This window comes from Electrona antarctica (genome assembly GCF_951216825.1).
Source record: "Electrona antarctica genome assembly, chromosome: 16".
Taxonomy (NCBI): Eukaryota; Metazoa; Chordata; class Actinopteri; order Myctophiformes; family Myctophidae; genus Electrona; species Electrona antarctica.
The window spans coordinates 3,584,166-3,605,538 of NC_136797.1; the positions used below are offsets into that span (position 1 = coordinate 3,584,166).

The 21,373-nt window shown below is 48.7% G+C and overlaps 2 protein-coding genes across 2 annotated transcripts in view; both read right to left on the reverse strand.

Annotated features, from left to right (window-relative positions):
* LOC306939895 (uncharacterized protein) overlaps positions 1–21,373 on the reverse strand; it is a 355,389-nt gene that overhangs the window by 260,540 nt on the left and 73,476 nt on the right. The gene's annotated exons all lie outside the window — the stretch shown is intronic.
* LOC306940286 (myosin-7-like) overlaps positions 1–21,373 on the reverse strand; it is a gene marked incomplete at both ends in the record, with an annotated part of 74,111 nt that overhangs the window by 12,748 nt on the left and 39,990 nt on the right. The window contains 10 exons of the mRNA XM_079525308.1: positions 1,806–1,930; positions 3,497–3,662; positions 6,433–6,616; positions 9,503–9,593; positions 10,857–11,081; positions 15,535–15,661; positions 16,441–16,647; positions 17,243–17,425; positions 18,137–18,227; positions 20,456–20,601. Of these exons, the coding sequence (XP_079381434.1) occupies positions 1,806–1,930; positions 3,497–3,662; positions 6,433–6,616; positions 9,503–9,593; positions 10,857–11,081; positions 15,535–15,661; positions 16,441–16,647; positions 17,243–17,425; positions 18,137–18,227; positions 20,456–20,601 (1,545 nt within the window). The remainder of the gene's footprint in view (positions 1–1,805; positions 1,931–3,496; positions 3,663–6,432; positions 6,617–9,502; positions 9,594–10,856; positions 11,082–15,534; positions 15,662–16,440; positions 16,648–17,242; positions 17,426–18,136; positions 18,228–20,455; positions 20,602–21,373) is intronic.

Sequence of the window (21,373 nt, forward strand, 5' to 3'; positions counted from 1 at the left end):
TGTCAGGGAGGGACTACTAGTGCTGGAGAAGAGATCCAGTAGAATTAAATGTCAGGGAGGGACTACTAGTGCTGGAGAAGAGATCCAGTAGAACTAAATGTCAGGGAGGGACTACTGGTGCTGGAGAAGAGATCCAGTAGAACTAAATGTCAGGGAGGGACTACTAGTGCTGGAGAAGAGATCCAGTAGAACTAAATGTCAGGGAGGGGCTACTGGTGCTGGAGAAGAGATCCAGTAGAACTAAATGTCAGGGAGGGGCTACTGGTGCTGGAGAAGAGATCCAGTAGAACTAAATGTCAGGGAGGGACTACTGGTGCTGGGGAAGAGATCCAGTAGAACTAATTTGTCAGGGAGGGACTACTGGTGCTGGAGAAGAGATCCAGTAGAACTAAATGTCAGGGAGGGACTATTAGTGCTGGAGAAGAGATCCAGTAGAACTAAATGTCAGGGAGGGACTATTAGTGCTGGAGAAGAGATCCAGTAGAACTAAATGTCAGGGAGGGACTACTGGTGCTGGAGAAGAGATCCAGTATAACTAAATGTCAGGGAGGGACTACTAGTGCTGGAGAAGAGATCCAGTAGAACTAAATGTCAGGGAGGGACTACTAGTGCTGGAGAAGAGATCCAGTAGAACTAAATGCCAGGGAGGGACTACTGGTGCTGGAGAAGAGATCCAGTAGAACTAAATGTCAGGGAGGGACTACTAGTGCTGGAGAAGAGATCCAGTAGAACTAAAAGACAAGTCATTAAAAGGTTGTGTGCAGGTGTCACAGCCGAGTTTAAAACAGGCATTTCAGCGACATCACAAAATAATAATACATCTAATACATTTCAGTTGACTAAATCAACTGTATAGGTTTGACTAAACCGATGTTATGATATTTAGTTGACTAAAACTAGACTGCTGACACTAAATCATTTCAGATGTATTGTATCTCACCTCAGCCTCCTCCAGAGCAGACTGTATCTCACCTCAGCCTCCTCCAGAGCAGTCTGTATTGTATCTCACCTCAGCCTCCTCCAGAGCAGTCTGTATTGTATCTCACCTCAGCCTCCTTCAGAGCAGTCTGTATCTCACCTCAGCCTCCTCCAGAGCGGTCTGTATCTCACCTCAGCCTCCTCCAGAGCGGTCTGTATTGTATCTCACCTCAGCCTCCTCTAGAGTGGTCTGTATTGTATCTCACCTCAGCCTCCTCCAGAGCGGTCTGTATCTCACCTCAGCCTCCTCCAGAGCGGTCTGTATCTCACCTCAGCCTCCTCCAGAGCGGTCTGTATCTCACCTCAGCCTCCTCCAGAGCGGTCTGTATCTCACCTCAGCCTCCTCCAGAGCAGTCTGTATTGTATCTCACCTCAGCCTCCTCCAGAGCGGTCTGTATTGTATCTCACCTCAGCCTCCTCCAGAGCAGTCTGTATCTCACCTCAGCCTCCTCCAGAGCGGTCTGTATTGTATCTCACCTCAGCCTCCTCCAGAGCGGTCTGTATTGTATCTCACCTCAGCCTCCTCCAGAGCGGTCTGTATCTCACCTCAGCCTCCTCCAGAGCGGTCTGTATTGTATCTCACCTCAGCCTCCTCCAGAGCGGTCTGTATCTCACCTCAGCCTCCTCCAGAGCAGTCTGTATTGTATCTCACCTCAGCCTCCTCCAGAGCAGTCTGTATCTCACCTCAGCCTCCTCCAGAGCGGTCTGTATTGTATCTCACCTCAGCCTCCTCCAGAGCGGTCTGTATTGTATCTCACCTCAGCCTCCTCCAGAGCGGTCTGTATCTCACCTCAGCCTCCTCCAGAGCGGTCTGTATTGTATCTCACCTCAGCCTCCTCCAGAGCGGTCTGGATCTCGGCCTTCTCTTGCTCCAGGGTCTTCCGGGCTTTCTCCAGCTCATGGATGCTCTTTCCTGTCTCACCCAGTTGCTCGGTCAGGTCAGAAATCTCCTCTGTTTAAAAAAAACAAACAAAACACAATCAAGTGAAGTGAGGGGCACTCTTATCATCATATTATGTCATCACATTCCGGCCAATCACTTTTGGAGTCCTCACTTTTTATCTTCACTTTTTCAGGCCTCGGCCAATCAAACCATCGCTATGGGGTACACACAGACGCACAAAGCTGGGCATAGGAGGGGCTAGCGCCCCTCACATAAAGTATTGGCTTATGTTTAAATCTGTCCCAGCCATGCAAAGGTACATTATAATATATAACGAAGGTGAATGAAACCTTATGTTACCAGTGGTGGAAAGTACCTAAGTACATTGCTCCAAAACTCTGATGCTGGCATTCAAAGCAACCAAAGGTATGGCTCCCCCATATCTTGCCAGCATGATTGAACCCTACAAACCCTCCCGCGCACTCAGATCAGCCAACGCAGGGAAGCTGGAAGTACCCTCACTAAAAACGCCGGGACAACGCTCCACACGTCCCAAACTCTTCTCCCTTCTGGCCCCAAAACTGTGGAACGCACTCCCCGTTGCAATCAGAACTGCAGCATCACTCCCGATCTTCCGCCGTAGTTTGAAAACCTACCTTTTCAGACTCCATCATGGCCCATAGCACTTACCCTACCCCCTTAGACAGCACTTTTTTAGACTTAGTTAGGATTTGAAAAAGACTTATAGCACGGCATGTAGACAGCACAATAACAGTACAGCATAGTATAATATATATGTATAGTTTATATGTATAGTGTCTTTATATATAGATATGTTCTAGTTACGTTCTTAGCTTACGCATGTTTCTTGATAAATGCTGTTTATATATGTGATGTATTCCCATGCTTTTTGTTCTTGCTTAATGTAAATCGCTCGGATTAAGAGCGTCTGCTAAATGCCTAAATTGTAAATTGTACATTTACTTAACTACTTACTGTAGGCCTACTTAAGTACAACTTTGAGGTATTTGTATTTACAATTTCCAGTACTTTTACTTCTACTCCATCACAGAGGCAAAAAATTCTACTTTTACTCCATTACATTTATTTGACTAAACTTTAGTCACTATAGTTACTTTGCAGATCTTGATTATTATGACAAAACATACAGTAACCACTTCAACTCAACAGTACATTTTGTCCATTATTATTATTAGCCCATACTGGACGGGAACCCCTTTTGGTGTTTTAAGCCATTATGTTATACTTTAGCTATTGAAAAATAGCAGATCTACAAGCTCATAGCGCGCCACCGAGTGGCGCGCTACGAGCTTGTAGGTCTGCTATTTTTTTTAAATCGTAAAAATGCGGCACAAATCTTTGAATATATATTCTTTCAGAGCTAACTTTTCTTTCTTTTTTTTTTGACGTCAGGCCTAATTTCATTGAATGATACATCATATGAAAGCTTACATTCTGTACTTTAATAATCTGTAAAAAATTACTCTTTGCCAGACTCGGTCACAAATGGGTTAGTATTAATAATAATAATAATACATTTTATTTATAAGGCGCCTTTCAGGGCGCTCAAGGTCGCTGTACAACAGGTTAAAACAGTTTATACAAACATATTACCTTGTAGGTTCTTGTTCTCTCTCTTCATGGTCTCCAGGTGGTCCAGACTCTCCTCGTAGGAGTTCTTCAGCTTGAAGAGCTCTGTGCTCAGAGACCTGGCCTCCTTCTGGGTGCTCTCCAGCTCCGTCTGGGACTCCTCGAACTTCTGCTTCCACTCGGCCAGGATCTGAAGGGTTTTAAATAATAGTATAATAAACAATACTTCTGCTTCCACTCGACCAGGACCTGAAGGGTTTTAAATAATAGTATAATAAACAATACTTCTGCTTCCACTCCACCAGGACCTGAAGGGTTTTAAATAATAGTATAATAAATAATACTTCTGCTTCCACTCCACCAGGACCTGAAGGGTTTTAAATAATAGTATAATAAACAATACTTCTGCTTCCACTCGACCAGGACCTGAAGGGTTTTAAATAATAGTATAATAAATAATACTTCTGCTTCCACTCGACCAGGACCTGAAGGGTTTTAAATAATAGTATAATAAACAATACTTCTGCTTCCACTCGGCCAGGACCTGAAGGGTTTTAAATAATAGTATAATAAACAATACTTCTGCTTCCACTCGGCCAGGACCTGAAGGGTTTTAAATAATAGTATAATAAACAATACTTCTGCTTCCACTCGACCAGGACCTGAAGGGTTTTAAATAATAGTATAATAAATAATACTTCTGCTTCCACTCCACCAGGACCTGAAGGGTTTTAAATAATAGTATAATAAACAATACTTCTGCTTCCACTCGGCCAGGACCTGAAGGGTTTTAAATAATAGTATAATAAACAATACTTCTGCTTCCACTCCACCAGGACCTGAAGGGTTTTAAATAATAGTATAATAAATAATACTTCTGCTTCCACTCCACCAGGACCTGAAGGGTTTTAAATAATAGTATAATAAATAATACTTCTGCTTCCACTCGGCCAGGACCTGAAGGGTTTTAAATAATAGTATAATAAATAATACTTCTGCTTCCACTCGGCCAGGACCTGAAGGGTTTTAAATAATAGTATAATAAATAATACTTCTGCTGCCAGGACCTGAAGGGTTTTCAATAATAGTATAATAAATAATACTTCTGCTGCCAGGACCTGAAGGGTTTTAAATAATAGTATAATAAACAATACTTCTGCTGCCAGGACCTGCAGGGATAAATACATATTGGATCGGACAATTCAACATATTGACGAGTCATAACCCGCCAAAGACGTGTTTGAGGCGTCTTTTGAGTGGCGCAACCACTCCTATAGACAGCTATGTGTGTCCCTGGGTCTGTCCCTGGGTCCCTGCATGGGTCTGTCTGTCTAAGCACGAAGCTAACGTTATAGCGTTTGTTCACCACCAAGTGTCACTGTTGCAAACCCTAAGACACGCACAGGCCAGGGAGGAGGGCTTGTACAGCTACAGTACAGCTACAGTACAGTACAGTACAGTACAGTACAGTACAGTACAGTACTGCAAAATACTGTGTTCAAGTTCAGGAGACTTCGGAGGAAAAAAAGCAATTCTCCTGAATGCTGCCTTCCGGCATGGCATGGAATGGAAAGGAGTTGCATTTGCATTTCTCTCACCATGTAGTAAACGCTATATTCTTCATGGTCTGGAAAGGGCAGTTTGTTGTTTTATAGACGGGTAAAAGGGCAGGGGCTGAAGCCCCCTTTGATGTCTATGTGTGCACATCCCTGGTTGTCTTTCCCACAGATTAAAATAGGGTGCATTTTTCATCCCAAAACACAGTTTATAGTTAAAGGACCACTTCACCACTTTTCAACATCTCTTCATATAATTGGTCCTCACTAATGTTCATGATAAAACACCACCATTTTTTCCTACTCAGTCTGTGTCTCATAGGAGGGCTTTGGGCAGTTCATCATCCAGTGACATCATCATTGAGCAGATTTTTTTTAAAACAAGATTTGTTTTAAAATATATTTAGATTTGTATTATCGTGAGAACGATGGCTTCAACTTTTGCATTGCAACTTTTCAGGAAAAGAAAGCCTGCCGTTTCTATTAGCTTGGATCCACCATCGATGATGTCACTGGTGGACAGGTTTCTGAACTGCCCACAGCCTTCCTATGAGACACAGACTGAGTACGAAAAAATTGTGGTATTTTATCATGAACATTAGTTAGGACCAATTATAGGAAGAGAAGTTGAAAAGTGGTGAAGTGGTCCTTTAAGGGACGCAATAAAACAACGACCTCTGCATCCACAGGATGCACTACTGTACTGTTTTTGATTCTAGTTTATTTTGCTATTGTTACGGTACGCTCCTCTGCCCTTGGACTTTGTCTGTGTTTTGGGACTTATTACATGTTCTGTACCTTATTTTGTAGTAGTGTTCTGTGATTTCCTGTCTGCCTTGTTTTCTGTCACCTGCCTTGTCTCACCTCCTGTTAGCCTATCCCAGTGTTGATTGTGTGTTTCAGTTCACCTGCGTGTAGTTAGTCTTGTCTATATATATGCCCCAGTGTTTTCAGTTCCTTGTCAGTTCGTCATCGTATATGTTGTGGTCAAGTTCCTTGTGTATTTCTAGTTATTTCCTAGTCCTAGTTATTTCCCAGTTACATGTATATTGTTCCTTGTGATTTTTTCCATGTGGGTTTTTGAGAATGAAACCTCTTGAACATTCACTTCTCTGCCTGGCCTGGTCGTTCTGCCTCCATGACCACACCGTGACAGCTATAGCTTTAGTTATAATAATCATTTCTTCTGTTTTCTACATGAATAATACACATTATAACCATATACAATTAAATGGGAGTTAAATGCTGCAATTTGTAAAAATGGCAAAATATGAATCCTAACGTGGTTGAAGTGGGACTCATAAAATGTCCCTGGGACTCATTTCTAAAAGACCAGTCCCTGCATCCCGGGACTCATTACATTGAAAAACTATTCACAGCACTCGAGTGTCATCATCATCATACCTTGTCAAAGTTTCTCTGCTTCTTGTCCAGGGCGGAGGCGGCAGCGTTGGACCTCTCCACGTCCGCCATGAGGTCCTCGATCTCGTTCTGCAGCCTGTGTTTGGTCTTCTCCAGGGAGGAGCATTTAGAGTTCACAGCCTCCACAGCCTCCTCCGCATCCTGCAGGCGCTGGGCTAGCTTCTTCCTGTGTTTACACAAACATACAGTCCACATTATACATCTGGTGTGTGTCTCTCCGGTCAGCGCAAAGGCCAAGCTGAGGGGCAACGACGGCCAATAAGGGCCTTTCTCGGCCCCACTCTTCTCCCATTGTTTTTATTGTTTAGTTTCCAAGATGGCCTCAGCACCAGGAGTGGATGGGGGTCGACATATGTCCTTACTGGGCTGCGTTCACACATTCAAGACACCTGTCTTGCGTTTGTCTTGTGTCTGAGTTTAATGGCCGCTCCAATGCATTTCCAATGGAAGCCCATATGGTTTGACCAAACATTTTTGTTTGATGGGGGGAGGGGGGGGGGGGGGGGGCAGAACACATCCATCAAAGCTGTGTTCAGACACAAGTCAGGTGTCAAACACAAGGTAAGTGTCTTGAATGCAGCCCAGTAAGGGCATATGCCGACCCCGCCCGCTCACCTACCGCCCCACCCCCTCCTGGTGCTGCGGCCATCTTGGAAACTAAACGCAATATAAACAATGGGAGAAGGGTGGCGCAGAGAAAGGCCCTTATTGGCCTTTGTGCGTATTTGCCACTCCCACTTGGACACTTTCAAGCCGGGTCATTCATTCCAATGTACATTTCATGGATTTGACACATTAAATACTGGTTCATTTTTGGAACCAGACCTTCCAAATCTCTTCCAAATCAGTCAACAAGGCCTGCCGTATGCACTGGAAAAAACATGTGCGTAACATTTATTTTTTTAAAACAATGTTTTTATCATATAGGAAAACTATTGGTGGAGAGGTTTGTCTGACCCATGTTATGCTTAGTTACTTGTGATTGGACCATAGCAGTTTGGGGAGGGGCTTAGCTATAGGTCAATTGGCCTTCGTGCGTGGCCTCCCTGAAATTCCTGCCCTGGGTGAGAATCACTGAGCTTATTTGATTTGATTGTTTTTTTTGTTTTGATTGAATATTTATTTGTTTTTGTGTCCTGCACACTACGTGCCCAACCCTCATGGGTGGGTTTCACCTTTAGCCTACAGTTACAGCATGTCTAAATTATACTCATAATACATTAACAGTTTGACTCCATAAAACGCTTTACCCGCATTTTAATCAAATATTCTACGCTGCCGAGATTGTTTCATTACCTTTGGAGCATACGCTGAAGTATTTGCAGCTTTCAACCACGAAAAATGGTTCGATGGTTTGTTATGATCAGACGAGCCAGCGGCCATGACGATGCGGAACGAAACCACAGTGCAGAGCAAGTTGTAGTCCAAACAAACCCCCCTTCACTTGCATTGGGCTCAATTTCCCAGAAGCCCTAGCAGCCCAGATGATGACGACTTGATTTCCGGTTTCGTCATCATAAAGTGACGGCCTCGTCATCAGGTCCCGGATAAATCCGGATAAACTCCTTTACCAAAACATTTCGTCCATTTTTTTTTCATCTAACTCAAGGAAATCCCTACAGATAGAAGACATCTTGTTAACAAATACTTCTCTCATGTCATCATCATTATTTAGAGCAGTAAAACAGAAAGTGGATCTCATTTTCAATTCCACCCAAGATCGCAGAACAAGCAGTATATTTATCTTCCTCTGGAGTGACATTAACCTGTTCTGGGCGGGAACCCCTTTTGGTGTTTTAAAGCATTATGTTATACTTTATCTATAGAGGGAATGCGCGTGACATCATCGTACCTGGAACGCCCACTGCGTGGCAAAAAACTACTTTCTGGCCTTGACAGCCCATTCATCCAAACAGAAAATTCCTGTCTGATTGCATTAAACAATGTTAAACTCACCTAGCCTGGCTAATAAGCCAGACTAATATCACACAACACTGTCACGGTATATTAGTCTGGGCTGGCTCCACTTGGATTTCATTTCCCGGGGGGCGGGTTCAAACATTTTCTCTTTGACGCAATTGGTCAGAGCTACTGTCAGTCAAAGGTCTCAAGCATTGAACGTCACTGTACCAAAGCCCGCCCATATTGCATACTGTGTCCCGATTGGCCCGACCTGTTCTCGGTTGTAGGAAAGAGGCGTGCTACTGAGCCTCGCCAGACCCTAATCCGCTGGCAGGCAATTTTTTTTTTGCCAACGGCTGATTCGGTCTGGTTTATTAACCAGGCTAAAACTCACCAACATTGCAGCTGTACGGAAAGCTTGAATTATCCTCTTTCTATCTGCAAAGTTTTTGTTTCATAAAAATCCACCATAGAAACGTTATGAGCTACTTTCTGTCAAGAAATGCCCTGCATTTGATTATGTGTTAAGTGTCAGAGTTTGGAAGTGCTTGTTTTCAATAACACAATATTTTGCTGCCTCCTGCATTATGTGACATTTAGAAACAGGTGGTACGCAGGATGGTTGAGTGATTTCCAACGAGTGCTTCCAAACTCCAACACTCCATGCTGCTCAATGTTTTGCCACTCAGTCTAGATGAGGGGGGCGTGTCCTGATGGGAAAATCATGCATGTGCATTCTCTCTATAGAAAAATAGCAGATCTACAAGCTCATAGCGCGCCACCGAGTGGCGCGCTACAAGCTTGTAGGTCTGCTATTTTTTTTAAATCGTGAAAATGTGGCACAAATCTTATTCTTTTCAACGATTTTAACTCAAATCTTTGCTTCTGGGGGAGGGTCCCTGGAACAACATATTTTCAGATGTGGGGTCAGCGGCCCATTACATATATTTTTGGGGGTCCTTGACATGAAAAGGTTTGAGAACGAATGACACAGAAACATGGATTTTTCAGAAAACTGTCAAGATTTAGAAGACATTTTGTAGAATCTGTTGTCAGGTCAAAATGGGTTAAACCTGCCACCACCAGGATGAATTATTATTATCTTTCGTAAGAAGTAGCTGTTTAAGCAATAGATTTCTTAAATTCTTACTTGGCCTCCTCCAGCTCCTCGGTCCTCTGAATGGCGTCCGTCTCGTACCTGGTCCTCCACTGAGCCACCTCGGAGTTAGCCTTGGACATGCCTGATAGGAAATTACATTATTATTATTGTATTACCCAAGGGGCCAGTGAGGCACTCCAATGTTGAATCACTGGGCCCTAGTGGTAAGAGGAGGGACTACAGGCGGACCCGTGGATTCATGACCGGGAAACCCCATGCAGCTGGGCTTTAACATTGAGCGCTCGGTTGCACTTCCGCATTTGCCAACCAAAATTTGGTTGGCAAATGCGGAAGTAGAGGTTTTGAGACGGTCCTTCCGGGTGCTTTAAAACGCCACTGAGCAACTTCCACTGACATGAATAGCGGAGGGGGCGGAGCTTCGCGCCAGATCAGTCTCTATCCTTTTATATACTCTATGGTATTACCACCTCGGAGTTGGCCTTGGACATGCCTGATAGGGACGGGACCATGACGGGAATTGCATTATTATTATTGTATTATTAGTATTGAGTCGACAAAAATGTTTTTTTCACGTCAAGGACCCCCAAATTGACACTAATTAGCCCCGCGGACCCCCATTTGAAAACATATGCCCAGGGACCCCCATAAGTGAAGATTTGTACGGCTCTAGCAGTGATTCTCAACCCGTTTAATTTCAAGGACCCCCCAGTTTGACATGCATTAGTCTACGGACCTCCCATGTAATGGCATTTCTATCTCTGGGATCCCCCAATTTATTATTGTAAAATCAATGTGAATTTAACGCTGAGAGTGTAACAACCCTAACGGGTCCATTTGGTAAATGGTAAATGGTGCATTTATATAGCGCCTTTATCCATGGCGCTTTACAGAGATTGTGCATTACATTCACCCATTCACACACCGATGGCGGCGGAAACCATGCAAGGCACCAACCAGCACATAAGGAGCAATTAGGGGTTCAGTGTCTTGCTCAAGGACACTTCGACACCAACTCTGGGGGAGCCCGGGTTCGAACTGGCAACCTTGCAGTTACCATCCAGCCACTCTACCCCTGAGCCACCGCCGCCCCATTTGGTTCCATTTGTACATTTGGTTCCATTTGTACACTCTCAGAGTTACAGACCCATTAAGGGTCTATTTGTTACCATTTGTACACTCTCAGAGTTACAGACCCATAAGGGTCTATTTGTTACCATTTGTACACTCTCAGAGTTACAGACCTATAAGGGTCCATTTGGTTCTATCGATCTATTTTATCCATTTTGGTAACCCCCTGGAACTCCCTCAATGACCCCTGGGGGGGTCCCTGGACCCCCACTTTGTGGGAACCACTGCTCTATGGCTCTGGACTATAGACCTATACCTCTCTGCAGCTCCGCCTTGGCCTCCTGCTCCTCCTCGTACTGCTCTCGGAGCAGGTCGGAGTCGTGGCGGGCCGACTGCACGGCGTGGGCCAGCGCGTTCTTGGCCTTGACCTCCTCCTCCAGCTGCCTCTTGAGGTCCTCCACCTGCTGCGTGTAGGACTGCTTCCCTCTGGTCAGCTGGGACACCAGAGAGTCCTTCTCCTCCATCTGCCTGATCAGCTCACCTGTGTGGACCAGGAGGTGATGATGGAAGGAGAAGGCCACTATGTTCCCACACTCACTCCAGAAGGCCACTATAGTTCCACACTCACTCCAGAGGGCCGCTATACTGCAGTTCCACACTCACTCCAGAGGGCCACTATGTTCCCACACTCACTCCAGAAGGCCACTATAGTTCCACACTCACTCCAGAGGGCCGCTATACTGCAGTTCCACACTCACTCCAGAGGGCCACTATGTTCCCACACTCACTCCAGAGGGCCGCTATAGTTCCACACTCACTCCAGAGGGCCACTCTGTTCCCACACTCACTCCAGAGGGCCACTATGTTCCCACACTCCAGAGGGCCGCTATAGTTCCACACTCACTCCAGAGGACCACTATAGTTTCACACTCACTCCAGAGGGCCGCTATAGTTCCACACTCACTCCAGAGGGCCGCTATACTGCAGTTCCACACTCACTCCAGAGGGCCACTATAGTTCCACACTCACTCCAGAGGGCCACTATGTTCCCACACTCACTCCAGAGGGCCACTATGTTCCCACACTCACTCCAGAGGGCCACTATGTTCCCACACTCACTCCAGAGGGCCACTATGTTCCCACACTCACTCAAGAGGGCCACTATAGTTCCACACTCACTCCAGAGGGCCGCTATAGTTCCACACTCACTCCAGAGGGCCACTATGTTCCCACACTCACTCCAGAGGGCCACTATGTTCCCACACTCATTCCAGAGGGCCACTATGTTCCCACACTCACTCCAGAGGGCCGCTATAGTTCCACACTCACTCCAGAGGGCCGTTATAGTTACACACTCACTCCAGAGGGCCACTATAGTTCCACACTCACTCCAGAGGGCCACTATGTTCCCACACTCACTCCAGAGGGCCACTATGTTCCCACACTCACTCCAGAGGGCCACTATAGTTCCACACTCACTCCAAAGGGCCACTATGTTCCCACACTCATTCCAGAGGGCCACTATGTTCCCACACTCACTCCAGAGGGCCGCTATAGTTCCACACTCACTCCAGAGGGCCGCTATAGTTACACACTCACTCCAGAGGGCCACTATGTTCCCACACTCACTCCAGAGGGCCGCTATAGTTCCACACTCACTCCAGAGGGCCGCTATAGTTCCACACTCACTCCAGAGGGCCACTATGTTCCCAAACTCACTCCAGAGGGCCACTATAGTTCCACACTCACTCCAGAGGGCCACTATAGTTCCACACTCACTCCAGAGGGCCGCTGTAGTTCCACACTCACTCCAGAGGGCCGCTATAGTTCCACACTCACTCCAGAGGGCCACTATAGTTCCTCACTCACTCCAGAGGGCCGCTATACTGCAGTTCCACACTCACTCCAGAGGGCCACTATAGTTCCACACTCACTCCAGAGGGCCGCTATAGTTCCACACTCACTCCAGAGGGCCGCTATAGTTCCACACTCACTCCAGAGGGCCACTATAGTTCCACACTCACTCCAGAGGGCCACTATAGTTCCACACTCACTCCAGAGGGCCACTATAGTTCCACACTCACTCCAGAGGGCCGCTATACTGCAGTTCCACACTCACTCCAGAGGGCCACTATAGTTCCACACTCACTCCAGAGGGCCACTATAGTTCCACACTCACTCCAGAGGGCCGCTATAGTTCCACACTCACTCCAGAGGGCTGGTATACTGCAGTTCCACACTCACTCCAGAGGGCCACTATAGTTCCACACTCACTCCAGAGGGCCGCTATACTGCAGTTCCACACTCACTCCAGAGGGCCACTATAGTTCCACACTCACTCCAGAGGGCCGCTATACTGCAGTTCAACACTCACTCCAGAGGGCCACTATAGTTCCACACTCACTCCAGAGGGCCGCTATAGTTCCACACTCACTCCAGAGGGCCACTATATGTTCCCAAACTCACTCCAGAGGGCCGCTATAGTTCCACACTCACTCCAGAGGGCCGCTATAGTTCCACACTCAATCCAGAGGGCCGCTATAGTTCCACACTCACTCCAGAGGGCCACTATAGTTCCACACTCACTCCAGAGGGCCACTATAGTTCCACACTCACTCCAGAGGGCCACTATAGTTCCACACTCACTCCAGAGGGCCGCTATACTGCAGTTCCACACTCACTCCAGAGGGCTGCTGTACTGCAGTTCCACACTCACTCCAGAGGACCACTATAGTTTCACACTCACTCCAGAGGGCCACTATACTGCAGTTCCACACTAACTCCAGAGGACCACTATAGTTCCACACTCACTCCAGAGGGCCGCTATACTGCAGTTCCACACTCACTCCAGAGGGCCACTATAGTTCCACACTCACTCCAGAGGGCCACTATGTTCCCACACTCACTCCAGAGGGCCACTATGTTCCCACACTCATTCCAGAGGGCCACTATGTTCCCACACTCACACCAGAGGGCCGCTATAGTTCCACACTCACTCCAGAGGGCCGTTATAGTTCCACACTCACTCCAGAGGGCCACTATAGTTCCACACTCACTCCAGAGGGCCACTATGTTCCCACACTCACTCCAGAGGGCCACTATGTTCCCACACTCACTCCAGAGGGCCGCTATAGTTCCACACTCACTCCAAAGGGCCACTATGTTCCCACACTCATTCCAGAGGGCCACTATGTTCCCACACTCACTCCAGAGGGCCGCTATAGTTCCACACTCACTCCAGAGGGCCGCTATAGTTACACACTCACTCCAGAGGGCCACTATAGTTCCACACTCACTCCAGAAGGCCACTATGTTCCCACACTCACTCCAGAGGGCCACTATGTTCCCACACTCACTCCAGAGGGCCGCTATAGTTCCACACTCACTCCAGAGGGCCGCTATAGTTACACACTCACTCCAGAGGGCCACTATAGTTCCACACTCACTCCAGAAGGCCACTATGTTCCCACACTCACTCCAGAGGGCTACTATGTTCCCACACTCACTCCAGAGGGCCGCTATAGTTCCACACTCACTCCAAAGGGCCACTATGTTCCCACACTCATTCCAGAGGGCCACTATGTTCCCACACTCACTCCAGAGGGCCGCTATAGTTGCACACTCACTCCAGAGGGCCACTATGTTCCCACACTCACTCCAGAGGGCCACTATAGTTCCACACTCACTCCAGAGGGCCACTATAGTTCCACACTCACGCCAGAGGGCCGCTATAGTTCCACACTCACTCCAGAGGGCCGCTATAGTTCCACACTCATTCCAGAGGGCCGCTATACTGCAGTTCCACACTCACTCCAGAGGGCCACTATGTTCCCACACTCACTCCAGAGGGCTGCTATAGTTCCACACTCACTCCAGAGGACCACTATGTTCCCACACTCACTCCAGAGGGCCGCTATAGTTCCACACTCACTCCAGAGGGCCACTATGTTCCCACACTCACTCCAGAGGGCCACTATAGTTCCACACTCACTCCAGAGGGCCACTATAGTTCCACACTCACTCCAGAGGGCCGCTGTAGTTCCACACTCACTCCAGAGGGCCGCTATAGTTCCACACTCACTCCAGAGGGCCACTATAGTTCCTCACTCACTCCAGAGGGCCGCTATACTGCAGTTCCACACTCACTCCAGAGGGCCACTATAGTTCCACACTCACTCCAGAGGGCCGCTATAGTTCCACACTCACTCCAGAGGGCCGCTATAGTTCCACACTCACTCCAGAGGGCCGCTATAGTTCCACCCTCATTCCAGAGGGCCACTATAGTTCCACACTCACTCCAGAGGGCCACTATAGTTCCACACTCACTCCAGAGGGCCGCTATACTGCAGTTCCACACTCACTCCAGAGGGCCACTATAGTTCCACACTCACTCCAGAGGGCCACTATAGTTCCACACTCACTCCAGAGGGCCGCTATAGTTCCACACTCACTCCAGAGGGCTGCTATACTGCAGTTCCACACTCACTCCAGAGGGCCACTATAGTTCCACACTCACTCCAGAGGGCCGCTATACTGCAGTTCCACACTCACTCCAGAGGGCCACTATAGTTCCACACTCACTCCAGAGGGCCGCTATAGTTCCACACTCACTCCAGAGGGCCACTATATGTTCCCAAACTCACTCCAGAGGGCCACTATATGTTCCCACACTCACTCCAGAGGGCCACTATATGTTCCCAAACTCACTCCAGAGGGCCACTATGTTCCCACACTCACTCCAGAGGGCCGCTATAGTTCCACACTCACTCCAGAGGGCCGCTATAGTTCCACACTCACTCCAGAGGGCTGCTATAGTTCCACACTCACTCCAGAGGGCCGCTATAGTTCCACACTCACTCCAGAGGGCCACTATCAGCCTCCAACAATGTTTACATTTAGAGCTGAAATCAAACTCAAACACTGCAATGAGATGGATATCCATATAATATCTTTCCTCGTCTTGCTACAGTTGTCATTTAGCCGTTTTGTCGTACCGTTCTCCGTCTGAAGCTTGGCTTTCTGCATGGTGAAGTCGTTGATGGCGCGTTGACCTTCCTCGCTCTTCGTCCTGTATTCGGTCATCTGGTCCTCCAGGGTTCGGGACAGTTTTTCCATGTTTGTCTGAAAACAGTTTTTTACATGATTTTTATTTTGTTATGAATCAACACGATCACTCTGACCTGATTCTGCATAATTAGGACTTTTGACTCACTTTGCAATCTGCTCCTTGTTGGAGACGTTTGATTCATGTTGGTCTTCTTAACGATCTGACTCACCTTTGTCTTAACGATCCGACGCACCTTGGTCTTAACGACCTGCTCCATGTTGGACACCACGTCGTCCAGCTCACCTTGGTCTTAAAGACCTGCTCCATGTTGGACACCACGTCGTCCAGCTCACCTTGGTCTTAACGACCTGCTCCATGTTGGACACCACGTCGTCCAGCTCACCTTGGTCTTAACGACCTGCTCCATGTTGGACACCACGTCGTCCAGCTCACCTTGGTCTTAACGACCTGCTCCATGTTGGACACCACGTCGTCCAGCTCACCTTGGTCTTAAAGACCTGCTCCATGTTGGACACCACGTCGTCCAGCTCACCTTGGTCTTAACGACCTGCTCCATGTTGGACACCACGTCGTCCAGCTCACCTTGGTCTTAACGACCTGCTCCATGTTGGACACCACGTCGTCCAGCTCACCTTGGTCTTAACGACCTGCTCCATGTTGGACACCACGTCGTCCAGCTCACCTTGGTCTTAAAGACCTGCTCCATGTTGGACACCACGTCGTCCAGCTCACCTTGGTCTTAACGACCTGCTCCATGTTGGACACCACGTCGTCCAGCTCACCTTGGTCTTAACGACCTGCTCCATGTTGGACACCACGTCGTCCAGCTCACCTTGGTCTTAACGACCTGCTCCATGTTGGACACCACGTCGTCCAGCTCCAGCCTCAGCTCGCTCTTCTCCTTCTCCAGCTTCTGCTTGACCCTCTGCAGGTTGTCGATCTGCTCGCCCAGGTCGGCCACGCTGTCGGCGTTCTTCTTCCGCAGCGTGGCGGTGGTGGCCTCGTGCTGCAGCGTCGACTCTTCCAGGTCACGGCGAACCTGCATGGGGGGGAGGGGGGGGACGGGGGGGGGGGGGGGGGGTCGGTGGTCGTCACAATAATTACATCGTCAAGCGTCTAATCGCAGATTATGTGTTGCTTTTGAATGCCTGTCAGATTTCTCTACATAACCTGCCTTTGATCTACGCGCAGAAAACATTTTGACGACGTATGCGCACTTGCGCATCGGTTGTTTGCCCCCCTGACATCTAAACATGTAACATGTAAACACAACATGAACATAGTACTCTTATTATGCATATCGCATTCTCGCAGAGAAATATTTTCGAGTTTAAAAAAAACGAATGGTTCAAGCCCATTAATTAAGATTCAGGTGCCAACCCTAACGAGCGAAGGTTCGAATACGTGTACATATACTGTACCTTATGGAACTCGGCCTCCCTCTTCTTGTTCATCTCTATCTGGGCAGCCGTGGCCCCTCCCCGTGGCCCCTCCCTGTGGCCCCTACGGTATACGTACCTTCTGGAACTCGGCCTCCCTCTTCTTGTTCATCTCTATCTGGGCGGTCGTGGCCCCTCCCCGGGGCCCCTCCCCCTCCCCGTGGCCCCTCCCCGGGGCCCCTACGGTATACGTACCTTCTGGAACTCGGCCTCCCTCTTCTTGTTCATCTCTATCTGGGCGGTCGTGGCCCCTCCGGCCTCCTCCAGCCTCTCGCTGATCTCCTCCAGTTCCCTGGAGAGCTCCGCCCTCTGCTTCTCCACCTTGGCCCGGGCCGCCCTCTCTGCCTCCAGCTCCTCCTCCAGCTCCTCGATACGGGCCTGGAAAATGCATTCAATTCATTTCATGTATGACCTTTTAGTAGCGGTGTACATTTTAACAGCGATACGATACGTATCACGATACATGGTTGGACGATATTGGTTCATTATGGCGATGCGTTACGATTCAATGATTTGAAATCGATACAGTAACTATTTAGCAAATACATTAAATATGTGTAAAACTTCATGCATGTCTCGTCCAGGCATTTAGTTTCTCCTCCGCGCCTGCGGTCTCCCAAGGCTAACGTTCTACTTGATCACGCTATACGCATCACGTAGAAAAACATCAAAAGGAGAAGATCCATTATCCCATTCTGGGCGGGAACCCCTTTTGGTGTTTTAAGTATTATGTTATACTTTAGCTATTGAAAAATAGCAGATCTACAAGCTCATAGCGCGCCACCGAGTGCCGCGCTATGAACTTGTAGGTCTGCTATTTTTGAAAAATCGTGAAAATGTGCCTCAAATCTTTGAATTTATATTATTACAGAGTGAACATTTTAACTCAAATCTTTGCTTCTGTTCCCTGGAACAACATATTTTCAGATGTTGGGGCGGAGGCCAATTACATATAATTTTTGGGGTCCTTGACATGAAATATTGAGCACCACTGGTACAGAAACATAAGGTTTTTCAGGATTTTGAAGATTTTTTTTTAAATTTCGATGTCGGGCCTAAATGGGTTGTATAGCATTCATTCATAGTCACCTGCAACTCCTTCAGTTTCTTCTGGAGTTGGGCACCCATCGCCTGCTCGTCCTCAAGCTTACTGTTCAGCTGGCTGATCTCAAAGTCCTTCCTATTAAACATAACGTGTTTGTTTGTGTTCATACGGTACTTGTAAAGACCCACTCCACCAACAGATTGCGCGGTGTGTGTGTGTGTGTGTGTGTGTGTGTGTGTGTGTGTGTGTGTGTGTGTGTGTGTGTGTGTGTGTGTGTGTGTGTGTGTGTGTGTGTGTGTGTGTGTGTGTGTGTGTGTGTGTGTGTGTGTACTTTCTACATTATGGCGTTGATACTCTTTGTCGTATAGAAACACACCCCATGCTACACCAAAGGTGTCCCCTGCCTCGCTTATGTTCAAGAGACAACTCCGCACTCGACTAGATCTCCTGAAACCTCTAATGACAAGAGAGGCCGTGCACCCTCAACAGATGGCTCAAGTGGACAGACGAGCTGAGGCAAAGCTGCAGAGCTTCATGGCAGGGGACCGGGTTCTTGCTCGGAACTATGCCAACGGTACAAAGTGGATGCCTGTGACCGTTATTGCCAAAACGGGTCCTGTCTCATATACTGTAGAAACCAGTGATCATCTCATTCAGGGCCTCTGTGTGTTGGATTAGAAACCAGACGTTTAGGGCCTCTGTGTGGGTTGGGGTTAGCTGTGTTTAGGGCCTCTGTGTGGGTTAGGGTTAGCTGTGTTTAGGGCCTCTGTGTGGGTTAGGGTTAGCTGTGTTTAGGGCCCCTGTGTGGGTTAGGGTTAGCTGTGTTTAGGGCCTCTGTGTGGGTTGGGGTTAGCTGTGTTTAGGGCCTCTGTGTGGGTTAGGGTTAGGGTTAGGGTTAGCTGTGTTTAGGGCCTCTGTGTGGGTTGGGGTTAGCTGTGTTTAGGGCCTCTGTGTGGGTTAGGGTTAGGGTTAGGGTTAGGGTTAGCTGTGTTTAGGGCCTCTGTGTGGGTTGGGGTTAGCTGTGTTTAGGGCCTCTGTGTGGGTTAGGGTTAGCTGTGTTTAGGGCCTCTGTGTGGGTTGGGGTTAGCTGTGTTTAGGGCCTCTGTGTGGGTTGGGGTTAGCTGTGTTTAGGGCCTCTGTGTGGGTTGGGGTTAGCTGTGTTTAGGGCCTCTGTGTGGGTTGGGGTTAGCTGTGTTTAGGGCCTCTGTGTGGGTTGGGGTTAGCTGTGTTTAGGGCCTCTGTGTGGGTTGGGGTTAGCTGTGTTTAGGGCCTCTGTGTGGGTTAGGGTTAGCTGTGTTTAGGGCCTCTGTGTGGGTTGGGGTTAGCTGTGTTTAGGGCCTCTGTGTGGGTTGGGGTTAGCTGTGTTTAGGGCCTCTGTATGGGTTAGGGTTAGCTGTGTTTAGGGCCTCTGTGTGGGTTAGGGTTAGCTGTGTTTAGGGCCTCTGTGTAGGTTAGGGTTAGCTGTGTTTAGGGCCTCTGTGTGGGTTAGGGTTAGCTGTGTTTAGGGCCTCTGTGTGGGTTGGGGTTAGCTGTGTTTAGGGCCTCTGTGTGGGTTGGGGTTAGCTGTGTTTAGGGCCTCTGTGTGGGTTGGGGTTAGCTGTGTTTAGGGCCTCTGTGTAGGTTAGGGTTAGGGTTAGGGTTAGCTGTGTTTAGGGCCTCTGTGTGGGTTAGGGTTAGGGTTAGGGTTAGCTGTGTTTAGGGCCTCTGTGTAGGTTAGGGTTAGGGTTAGGGTTAGCTGTGTTTAGGGCCTCTGTGTGGGTTAGGGTTAGCTGTGTTTAGGGCCTCTGTGTGGGTTGGGGTTAGCTGTGTTTAGGGCCTCTGTGTGGGTTGGGGTTAGCTGTGTTTAGGGCCTCTGTGTGGGTTGGGGTTAGCTGTGTTTAGGGCCTCTGTGTGGGTTGGGGTTAGCTGTGTTTAGGGCCTCTGTGTGGGTTAGGGTTAGGGTTAGCTGTGTTTAGGGCCTCTGTGTGGGTTAGGGTTAGCTGTGTTTAGGGCCTCTGTGTGGGTTGGGGTTAGCTGTGTTTAGGGCCTCTGTGTGGGTTGGGGTTAGCTGTGTTTAGGGCCTCTGTGTGGGTTAGGGTTAGCTGTGTTTAGGGCCTCTGTGTGGGTTAGGGTTAGCTGTGTTTAGGGCCTCTGTATGGGTTAGGGTTAGCTGTGTTTAGGGCCTCTGTGTGGGTTAGGGTTAGCTGTGTTTAGGGCCTCTGTGTGGGTTGGGGTTAGCTGTGTTTAGGGCCTCTGTATGGGTTAGTGTTAGCTGTGTTTAGGGCCTCTGTGTGGGTTAGGGTTAGCTGTGTTTAGGGCCTCTGTGTGGGTTAGGGTTAGCTGTGTTTAGGGCCTCTGTGTGGGTTAGGGTTAGCTGTGTTTACTTCTTGAGTCTCTCCTCCAGCTGCTGCTTGTCATTCTCCAGGTCCATTAGGTTCTCCTGGGTCAGCTTCAGGTCTCCTTCCAGCTTCCTCTTGGCTCTCTCCAGATCCATCCTGACTTTCTTCTCCTGTTCCAGGGATCCTTCGAGCTGATGAAATTAAATGATGTTACAAAGTGACATTGTAAAGCTACTGTAGGTTACAGGCTGCTGCGTTGCTACTTGCCTATCAGGCCTAGTTGGCTTTCTTTAGCCGACTGGTAACGTATGTGCCAATCTGACTCCCGGGTTCGCCTCCTGGCCGAGGCTACATTGGTGGTGGCAGCGGTGTGAATAGGCACCCTGTTCGTTCCTCGGCGTGACAGACCTGACTTGGCTACGTTACTTGGCTGGGTGTGGAGGTCCCCCCAGTCAGTGGAGCCTAACTCATGGCTGGGTGTGGAGGTCCCCCCAGTCAGTGGAGCCTAACTCATGGCTGGGTGTGGAGGTCCCCCCAGTCAGTGGAGCCTAACTCATGGCTGGGTGTGGAGGTCCCCCCAGTCAGTGGAGCCTAACTCCTGGCTGGGTGTGGAGGTCCCCCCAGTCAGTGGAGCCTAACTCCTGGCTGGGTGTGGAGGTCCCCCCAGTCAGTGGAGCCTAACTCATGGCTGGGTGTGGAGGTCCCCCCAGTCAGTGGAGCCTAACTCCTGGCTGGGTGTGGAGGTCCCCCCAGTCAGTGGAGCCTAACTCATGGCTGGGTGTGGAGGTCCCCCCAGTCAGTGGAGCCTAACTCCTGGCTGGGTGTGGAGGTCCCCCCAGTCAGTGGAGCCTAACTCCTGGCTGGGTGTGGAGGTCCTCCCAGTCAGTGGAGCCTAACTCCTGGCTGGGTGTGGAGGTCCCTCCAGTCAGTGGAGCCTAACTCCTGGCTGGGTGTGGAGGTCCC